The 10,670-nt window shown below is 39.8% G+C and overlaps 1 protein-coding gene across 1 annotated transcript; it reads left to right on the top strand.

Annotated features, from left to right (window-relative positions):
* Positions 1 to 5,169: 5,169 nt before the first annotated feature.
* LOC110455311 lies at positions 5,170 to 9,005 on the top strand. The gene is made up of 2 exons (XM_021505379.1): positions 5,170 to 5,413; positions 6,966 to 9,005. Exon 2 carries the CDS (start codon positions 6,978 to 6,980, stop codon positions 8,070 to 8,072), a length of 1,095 nt encoding a protein of 364 aa, XP_021361054.1. The 5' UTR covers positions 5,170 to 5,413; positions 6,966 to 6,977; the 3' UTR covers positions 8,073 to 9,005.
* Positions 9,006 to 10,670: the final 1,665 nt, after the last annotated feature.

The raw sequence follows: 10,670 nt of genomic DNA, 5'->3' as shown, positions 1-10,670 counted from the left end.
AGCGTTCAAATATGTCAAACAGTTCAAACAGCTTCTTCTGAAGAATTAAAAGGCATAAAATTATAATATTTGGCTGGTGACTTCCCGGGATAGAGCTCACCAAAGTTTGCAAATGAAAATGACCTCAACCTACTTTAGAGGTCACAGAGGTCAACAACATTTTAATGGATTTGTTCTTGAGAACTAAAAGGAATGGATTCATAAGATTTGGCTGGTAGCTTTTTGGAATAGAGCTAACCAATTTGAGAAGGAAAATGACATTGACCTACTTACAAGATCACAGGGAAAAGTATGTCAAGCAACTTCTGAAGAAGAATCAAAAAGCATAGAATCTTATAATAATATTTTGCTGGTAGTTTCAACAGATGGAGCCAACAAAGTTTGCGAGGGAAATAGTTTTAGTGCAATATAATATTTAATGAGAATACTTTGCTATGACTGCTTAAATATTCAGGTGAGCGATACAGGCCCTCTTGGGCCTCTTGTTTCAATTTCCCCTGCGCAGAGTACATAAAGAAAAACTTTCGTTTCTGCAGAAGACCTCTCAATAATCGCCTCTTGCGACATGCAGTGGAATATAGCAGGCCGTTCGATTTCCCCAGACGTAAAAGGGATGTCAATACATTTCTATTCAGACGGCAGAGACCATGACAGTAAAATACTGATCAAAGATCAGACACAAAAACTATTACTATTATCATAAACTAGGGTATTTATTAAAAAAATCCTGTACTGACCTTAATGCAGTTTTTCTTACCATTTATAAGACGGCTTACCGGTAGACAACAATACAGGAATATTTTCTTCCCAAGTCATCAAAGTGGGGCACCAAAATCAGTAATGGTTTAATTCAATCATTAGACTTGAGACAAGAATATGCTTAACTAAGGACGGCTATTAAAGTGATTTTCTGATTCAAGGATTCGCTTTACAACAGTAATACTGTGGTCAAATGTCGGACATCCGTATCCAAGGTTCATACACAGACAGATGCATAAACTAGTCAACACCAAACGGACATTTTGTTGGTACGGTAAACATGTTGACCAAAATCACCCGACGCAAAGACCAAGAGGCTATGGTGGAGTAGGGTCCTGTGGAACAGTGACATCGATCACCTGGTCACCAATCATGACGAAGGGAACGAACGGATAGATTGTATCGAGATTAATAAAGGAAACGGTAGACCATTACTGATTATCTGTGTGTACATGTCTAGCAGGAACACGAACAGCTCGGAGACAACTGCCTACTCATACTACGGGAAATTATAAGGAAGTACTTCACAACACATGATATAGTCATCGCTGGAGATATGAATGCGGATCTTACCATGGCTTCACTTCGTCAGGTTGACAAGCTTGACCAATTTATGGACTCATGTGGGTACCAAACAACTAGTACGTCTGACACCTTCGAACATGCAAATGGCAGGGATAAATTTACCATAGACTATATATTGTTTCACCGTACATATACCCAGGACAACGGCCTCCCACACATATATCCAGGACAACGGCCTCCCACACATATACCCAGGACAACGGCCTCCCACAATATACCCAGGACAACGGCCTCCCACACATATACCCAGGACAACGGCCTCCCAAACATCGTGAGGATCGATGATCTTCAGGATAGATAACACATCCGATCATCATCCAATTAAAGTCGTTATATAGTTTGAGTACTCCACAAGGCACTGCGACCAGACAGAAAAGTCAGTGTACAAGAAGATCAACTGGAATAAGGAGGACAAAAGCCTGTACCAACGTACGCTCTCACAAAACCTGGAGAAAGTTTACTGGGGAGTTCCATCTTCCGATCTGATCCCACTACAGATTGTTGAGCTGTTGTCGAGTACTGCTGCAATGGTCTCTCCACATTCCAGCATGGTTAAAAGGGGAAAGAAACATGTATGGAGCCCAGCCATATCCAAGGCCACAGTGTCTATCATAGAAGCCCTTAAACAATGGAAGAACAGTAACAAGCCAACTGCTGTCCCAATTACGTATAGACACTAAGAAAGAGCTCCAAAAACAAAGAAGGATGGAGATCGCCAAAAAGAGAGACGACCACCTGGAAGAAGTCGTGGAGGCAAGGAGGAGTAACAAGAGGATATTCTACAGTCTCATAGACAGAGTAAGGAGGTACCCTAACAGAACTCGTTGTCGACGATGAGGTATACACCAATCCTTCGGACATCCTCTTAGGGTGGCAGCATCACTTCAAAAGACTGGCACCCCCAGTTACACCAAAACACCAGCAGGTGGTGGAGAGTACGGATAACATCCAGTACGACGTCGATGTCATCAAATCAATCTGCCAAGGTCAACAGGCAACATCTGATGTAATGATCACCCCCAGGAAGGTAGAAGAAGCGATCTCCACCTTGAACAACAATAAGGCTCCAGATGTCTTCAATATGTCCGCAGAGCACTTCAAGCACGGCGGTACCAAAGTTGATGATGTCCCCACCACCCTTTTCAACCAGTACATCTACAATGGGAGTGTCCCAGATTGCTTGAAAGCTGGCCAGTTTTAAAATCACTATATACAAGAAGAAAGAGCTGAATAAGGAGGCAAAGAACTACCGAGGTACCGCTGTACTCCCGGTCATCCTGAAAGTCCTGGAAGCATTAGGGTCCAACCCACAACAGAATACTCTCCAAAGGAGTTTCACTAAGGGTGCTGTGCCACTTCGAAGTGGATTGATTCTACGCGAAGTAATCAACAACCAGGCTTCACCGAACACCTATGTTGCATTTTTGGATGCCAAAGCAGCATTCGACACCATGAACCATAACATATTTGACCGGTAGCTCTTCATGACGGGGCTCCAAGGAAGGACCTGGGAATTAATTCACGATTTCATCATCAATGCGCAAACCTCTATCAAATGGGCAGGATCTGCATCCAGCAACATACATATCCAACAAGGAGTTCAACAAGATACAAGATACAAGAATTTTTATTTAACGTCGCATACAGGTAAACAAGGAACATTAGCTCTTGTGAGCTATTATTGCGACCAACATATGTAAAAATTAATGTAAAAAAGATCTACATAGTGACAAAAAAAAACGTTTTTTGGCATTATGTGTTTTATTGTACTTAAATGCAAAATATTTGCATTTGCATTTAAGTGAAAAAGTGTTTGCCATTATGTGATGTTTTGCCATGAAGTCCAGTTTTTTCACTTAAATGTCAACGTTTGCACTGAAGTAGTTTTGGTATTTTATCCTAAAACGACCACCCATAATATAGAGTAGATACTGTGTCTTTTCTGCACGTTACGTTACATTGAATTAAAAGTATAAACACTAGATAGACTGAACTATGATTACTTAACGGCAGCATGTTATTTATAAGTTCCAGTGGCGTAGCAAATCATTTTTCGGAGTGTATGCTTACAGGGGGTCGAGCCTCCGATGCGCGTAGCACCGGAGGCGGGGGAGGGTATGGAAGGGGGAGTTTCCCCTCCCATAGCGGAGGGGGAGTTTCCCCACCCATAGCAGGGAAAAACAATTCTACTAGGCCCTAGAAGCAATCTCTCATATTCTGTGTAGTCCGTTTAGTCTGATTATAAACAAGGAAAATCCGAATTTATATATGAACAATATCAAATGTTTTACTTCCTTAAGTTGTTTTTTATTTACATTAACCTGAGATTATTTTCAATGTATATCAATAACGATAGTGTAACAGGGTCGATTTATTTAGGCATAATTTGCTCAATTAAAAGTATTCATATAATATAATATATGTTTGAATGTATTGTTTGTAATATGTTGTATTCATACTATATAGCATATGTATTCATACACATTTATTCATGAATGAAATATTTGTAATAATGTCCGTGTTTATATAATTCACGACGCAAGACGTAATGTCTTATCTTTACGCTCCGCGCTGGATTTATTCGTGCGGGCGCGGCGCTTTGTTTGTACGTGTATATATGTACATGTATTGTGGCGTTTGAAATGTGAGTTGTGGTCAGTGACAGGTAAGACACGTGACGGACTTGACGGACTTTGACGAAGCTATTTGGTTGGTCGAAAGTTTGTGTCGTTAGTACTCGTGTAGGTTTGTTTAAGCTTTCGGGCACTTTTTGAAATTGATTTGAAAGGAGAACAGGTCGGAAGATTCAGCTTGATATTAACAGGTCTATTTTCGGTAAGTTGAAATGTCTATTTCAATTAGTTTGATTCTATATTAACTCTATTCCTCAGTATGTATCTTCCCGCGTGTATGATAAGTGTGAATGGTTAAATAATATGTTTTAATGAATCGTTGATTTGATGACCGGTTTGATACTAAATATGTTATTCTGGAATGAAGGTTCGGGTATTCGTGATCCCATTTTAAGTTATATATTTATTGTAAAAGTTAAGCGTTATGCATTTGTTGTGATACTTTATTCTATTACTCTATTGTATTTATTGTAGTTCGTACAGATTCATTATGTGAGACGATGACGGTTTAGTCATTAGGACGTGCGTTTTCTGCCTTGTGACGTTAATGCACGATACGTGTTGTAAGTGTATTTATACTGTATTTAAAGTGTATTTATATTGCATCTATAATGTATTGATAGTGTATAAAGGTAATATTAAATGCATGTAATTGGAATTTCAAGATTCGAAGTATCGTAAACGTTTATGATAATGTTTAAAGTAAAATAACTATTTTGCTGAAGTCCTAGATGTTATTCTTATATCAATGAATAATTCCTTGTTGGAAAATACAATAAATAAGTACCAGAAAGTGTTGTAATTTTATTATCTTAGTACTGGTCATTGAATTGTTGAGATTTGTAGATTGTATTTTACTCGAATGTGACATATATGCATGTAGAGCTTATACGTATTTTTATTGTGTATTTCAGAATGTTTCTATTTATAAGCATTAAAATGCGATAGAACCGAACCCAGCGGCTTTGTCTTATTTTCGACAACTTCCCACCCGCTACAATAGCAATTTTTATTCTTTCCCTTTTATGACTGATACGGTCCATATTAATCATAGACAGAAATTATTGAAAATATATGATTATGGTTGAGTATACAAGCCAATCGGGACTTTCCGTAAACGAGAAAATACTCGTTTACGGAAAGTGCCGACGGTTCCCGATTGTAGACAATGTATGCTACGCCACTGAGTGTGAAGTTAAAACTTAGATAGACGTTATTTTCACTCACTGCGTTATTACCAAATAATAGTCCTTGTTCAGAACAGCACTCCCATATAAAGTTCCAAGTAAGGCGCAAGGCAACGTTACGTTTCGTGGATCATATGACATGGAGCGCTATTTATAGCTATTACTAATGAACCAGTATATAAATAGAGGCGGAGACCCGTAAACTCAGGTGTAAAGGAGGTGAAGCCGTACGACAACAAGGGACACCAGGTGTGTATACTTGTTACTGGCTATAGTGTTTGTGAGGACTTACTAGTTCCACCTAAATACATGTTATAGTGGTAGTACACCTGACATGATACTATACGTACTTTTTCTTTCCATATATAATATACTGTAGTAGTTGAGTAATAACGAATCTGCTTATTCAACGTACAAAGTATACTTATACAAATAGCGCATAATCAGCATAATCGGGTTATGAATAATGTATGAGAAAAATCTCGTTATTACTATACGGAAGTGTTTGAATATTTCGAAGCAAGTTTCTTTTATACCTTCCTCATCGCGTACAGGGGCTCTGTTTCGGGATACTTTCGGTTGATAATAAACCTACACACACCAGTAAATAACAGCAACGCTTTTTATCCGGTGTTTATACACATTTTAAAACCTTATAAAAATTGAGTGTACCGAGATATATTTACCTCGCTAACCTCAATTAACGCCGGATAAAAAGCGTTGTTGTTATTTACTGGTGTGCATAGGTTTATCAACCGGAAGTATCCCGAAACAGAGCCCCTGTGATTACAGAAGTTTATTTAAAGATACGAGCAACGAAAATAAATATGAATATTCGCATAGGTGATCACAAAAAGCGATATCATTGGATGAATGACAATCCATATTATATTGGACAAAGTCGATCACACTTTCCCAAAGGTCAAGATACGTCATCGTGGGTTACCCACGGGTTTTCCCCATCACTATCTCTCCACTCGGAATCCTAGAGTAGGGAAAACCGTAGCTTTCACAAACATAGATCACTTTACTGTACGCTGGTAATGGTGCGTTACTTCCTGTTTACACCCTTTTTGTTGACTTAATTGCTTCAATACTCGAGAGTGATCTATTTTACCGACACTATCTTTCATGTTTATTTTATATAGAACACTATTTGTTTTTATAGAAATCGTTATCCTATTTTCTAGAATATACATTAATTATATTTTAATTTTTATACTATAGGAATGTTTTATTGAGTTATTTCGCGCTATTGACGCCAGTTCGTGAAATATTTTTGAAACCACAGGCATTTGTTTCTGTTAATAAAAAAATGGTCCTAACAATAAGAAGTCGCACCCTACTCAAATAAAACTGATATTTTATATAAGTAGGGAGTGACTTCTTAATTATTGTCAGGACCGTTTTTATTAACAGCAACATATGCCTGTGCTTTAAACAGCAAAGTAAGTGTATCACAATCAGGTCGTCTTCTCGTAATAGTGGTTGCCATGTCTTCCTGGTGACATCTGCTGACCTGATTGGACAGGTTCTTAACCAATCAGACTTTGTAATAATCTCCTGTGGGACGTTACAATTTACAAACGTAATGACTTGATTAAATCATAAAAATAAAGACTTTCTTCTTATTCCATTTTTATTTGAAAAATAATGTATATCTATTTCGAAGTAGTTCGTATATCATCTAACTTACAATAACTGTGATTCTGCAAGTTTGCTCCTCATACAAACTTGAAACTCGATGTATAAAGATCCTCCGCCTATCATTCAACTTTTCATATTATGTCTTTTCCTTCAGAATTCAAAGACAATGGCGTTTACGGAGAAGCATCGAACGGAGCTGGAGGAGAAAGGTTATACAGTGGTAGAGAACGTCCTGACAGAAAGCGAATGTGGGGAACACATCCAAGCATTCAGGGACTGGCTGCCCCAGTTCCCAGAGAACGAATGGCCATTCTCAGTCCACTCTCTCATCCAAAGATACAACATTGGTCACCATGACGCCGCGTGGCGCACCCGTCTCAAAGCCAAGGCAGTATTCTCAAAATTGTGGAAGACTGACAAACTTCTTACCAGTGTCGACGCCATTGCAATAGGTCGGCCGCCCGAGGAAGGACAAGAGGTATTCGCGAATGATTGTCACTGGTTACACGTTGACCAGGATTCGGAAAAGATCGGTTTGCATGGTTTCCAGGGGACAGTTTACCTGGAAACAGTGGACGAGGACGACTGGACGTTCCACGTGATGGAGCGGTCACATCTATACCTCGATCGCCTGTACGACCAGAACCAGAAAGTCGCGCTTAAGAGTGCATGTAACAAGTACTATGGCCTGCGGGATGAAGACGAGGAATGGTTTCTCTCTCAAGGTTGTGTCACCAAGCGCGTGGCGGTTCCACGTGGTGGGATGGTTCTTTGGGACTCTAGACTTGTACATGCAAATGCTCGTCCGATAAAAGGAAGGAAACATCCCGGGAGGTGGCGCTTTTGTGTGATGGTCTGTATGACCCCAGCTAGTTGGGCAACCAAAGAGAGCCTGGATACGAAAAAGGAGGCTTACAATGGCGTAGCCATGACGACACATTGGCCTTCACAAGATGTTCGGATCATGTCTTCACTACCTTCACAATATTCAAAAAATATCGGCTGGTTAACCGAACTTCCAGAAATTGCTAAAACAACGGAAGTGAAGCAATTATGTGGGGTGGTGCCGTATGATTTTACAGACGACAAACCGAACGGTCCGGATTGGAGTCCCAAGTGGAAAAAGGGCGTCGACCGGTTCGAGAAAACGCTGCCAAGACTAAGTCAAAAGTCAAAATGGCAGGGAGTTGTTGCGACGTCAGGGATAACTCTGTTGGTAGGCATTGTAGCTTGGGCTGTTGTTAAGTACGCTAGGCCATAATTAACGGATGTGAAGAATGGGCAAAGACAGGAATCAAAATATCGAATATCGAACATAGCTTTTAAGTGACAGATAAAAATTAAATAAACCAGAGGTGACGATGTAATAGAACTATTACTAAGATTAAAATTAAACCAGTAGCTAAACAAGAATACACATGGAAGATATTTTTAATGCATTGATACTATGAGCCTTAAAGTAAACTTATAAACGTTATGCAACATTCTATAGCAGCCTCCTCGATATTCCAGGGGTAAGGCTCATTTTCGTTCTCTGCACCCCTGGACGATGTCATAGCCAAATTTAAGGCACGCGGCTATCTATTTAATTGGTCTTAGGTAAAAGAACATTACCAATCACGTGGCTGATATCTGTCATTTGAAGTTACAGAAGAGCGACACCGGACTTCAAAGAGAGTCAATTTTACCTTACACAATAGAGAGTTTCTTTTGATGTACACCAAAGGATCAGATTAGTTTTCTTGTCTCATCCACAACTTAGCACAAGGTGGTGTAACTGTGCCTTCAATTTTGCTATGACATATTCCAGGGGTGCAAAGAGCGAAAGTGAGCTCAACCCCCGGAGTATTGAGGATGCAGCTATAGAAAACCGTCCATCTCTGTAGGGAGTATTTTGTTTTGTGTTACAATCAGTCAAGTGCTCCCAGTAGCAATCGTTTCTAGTGATCTGAGTAAAAACAACGTCACCACAATATAGGTCTCTGTTGTAATGTACGAAATTGAAGAGTTTATTTTGCACGGACTGAACTTGCTGCTTTAACAAGTGTATGGTGATGTGATCAACGCAAACCTTGACGTTAACGCTAGGACTGTGTGTTGAAATGAATCTGTGATAGGTATCAATATGATACTTTGTTATTTTTCATATACGCAATGATGTTTTGATTAAATAAATTTACATACATATTTACAATCTGCTTTACCAATCTCACTTCGTAACAATATCCTAGGCGTGCTTTTCAAACGGCCCTGCCATCAATTAGGACTGCATAGTGTGTCGTTTCGAGTTTGGAGGTTTTTTTTTATCTTAAACGCTGATCTTTTTTTTATATAGAACAGAGAGATACTTTATCTATCGTTGCCTTAATACTGCGATATAGTTGTTCTGTGAGATTCATTTGCGAAGTAACTGCAGTGTGACCGCAATTTTAGATGTCCATGTTGGTTATGGTTAGAGGATAGAGGAAAGCGTCTGATGAAGAAGAATCTGAAGTGTCCTCGGGTTAAAGTTCACGAGGGTATATACGATGGATATGGTCAATGGATTTCTTGTTATTTAAAGACAGCACATCGTCAATATCACTACAACACCAACGTGTACACATTATCACAACACGAGTCCACTATATCCCATTTTTGTAGCGAGTCAAGGAGGGTTTGGTTTGAGCAAAAACTCCATGCTTAGAGCATGAGAACGGTTTCATGAACATTCGCCCTAAGCTTTGCAGACAACTTCGGACTACCGTTTCACTCGAACAACCACAAACAGGATACGATACAGGGTCTCGGCACCAATGTTGACAAGGAAAACTATTCTCAAGATTAATGCTGAGGAAAGAACATGCGAGTGGGTTAGGGAGGGGGTTAGGGGTTAGATGAGGATGTTCGGGTCAGGATCTGTAAACCACGCTACATAATACAGTATACTAATAGCGAAATCAAGACAAAACCAAAGCTCTTTCACGCCAACATGAAGACGATACTGTTTCCTCTGAAGAACCTCGTACAGAGACTACAATAATACATCAAAACAAACCAGAAGCTCGGGAGGAGGACCAAGCAGAAAGCAGTCTCCATGCCAACGGAGGCAGTCTCCATGCCAACGGAGACGAATGGGACACATCCTGCGTAGGAATCAGACGAACTTCACAAAACACTCACTGGACTGGAATACAAATGACGAGTGAGAAAACAAGGTCGACCATTTTGGAAGCCGAATTGCGGTACGTACGGTTGTCAGTTGAAAGAAGCTAAACAGGCAGCCCAAGACAGAACCATGTGGAAGGCGTATACCCGCCATAGATGAAGAGTATTAAGTTAACAATTAAGCGATCGGTATTGAGAATTATCGATATCTAGTTTTCTATACACCCATATAACTTGATAGATGCCGCTAAATGATTCAGGGGTGTCACAACCTGTTCGAAGTCTTCAAATAACGAACAATACATTCTTGCTGTACTTGCATCTCATTTTGATTTGGACAAAGGTTTTGTGATGAGGCTTATCATCGGGTGAACAGTGTCACTGGGGACATCAAAGCGTTATGTAATGTGTGCGATAATCGCTGGAGATGGCTGGCTGTGGATTCTTAGCATAGTGCATCTGGAGAATGTTAACTCATTAACCTCTGAAGACACATTTGAACTCTTCCAATTCAAAGTTTGGAATAGCTCATTATGAAATTTCAAGGTGAATGAGTTCATGGCACTTGGAGGAAAAAAGGGAAGTTAATGGAAACCAGCAGTACAGAGACTCTACAACCGTCGGAGAGATGGCAGTGACTAGAAACCATTCACAGAGTAGCAGTGATCCTTTGGCCGAATACTTTTGGCTCACTCTGAGGACGTTCTAGTGC

The sequence above is a fragment of the Mizuhopecten yessoensis genome, unplaced genomic scaffold (assembly GCF_002113885.1).
Source record: "Mizuhopecten yessoensis strain PY_sf001 unplaced genomic scaffold, ASM211388v2 scaffold8195, whole genome shotgun sequence".
Classification (NCBI taxonomy): domain Eukaryota; kingdom Metazoa; phylum Mollusca; class Bivalvia; order Pectinida; family Pectinidae; genus Mizuhopecten; species Mizuhopecten yessoensis.
The sequence above is the reverse complement of the archived record's forward strand: the minus strand, read 5'-3'. Positions and strand labels throughout refer to the sequence as shown.

Excerpts from the sequence above, each read along its gene's own strand:
- LOC110455311 (XM_021505379.1), top strand. The coding sequence starts at position 6,978 with ATGGCGTTTACGGAGAAGCATCGAACGGAGCTGGAGGAGAAAGGTTAT.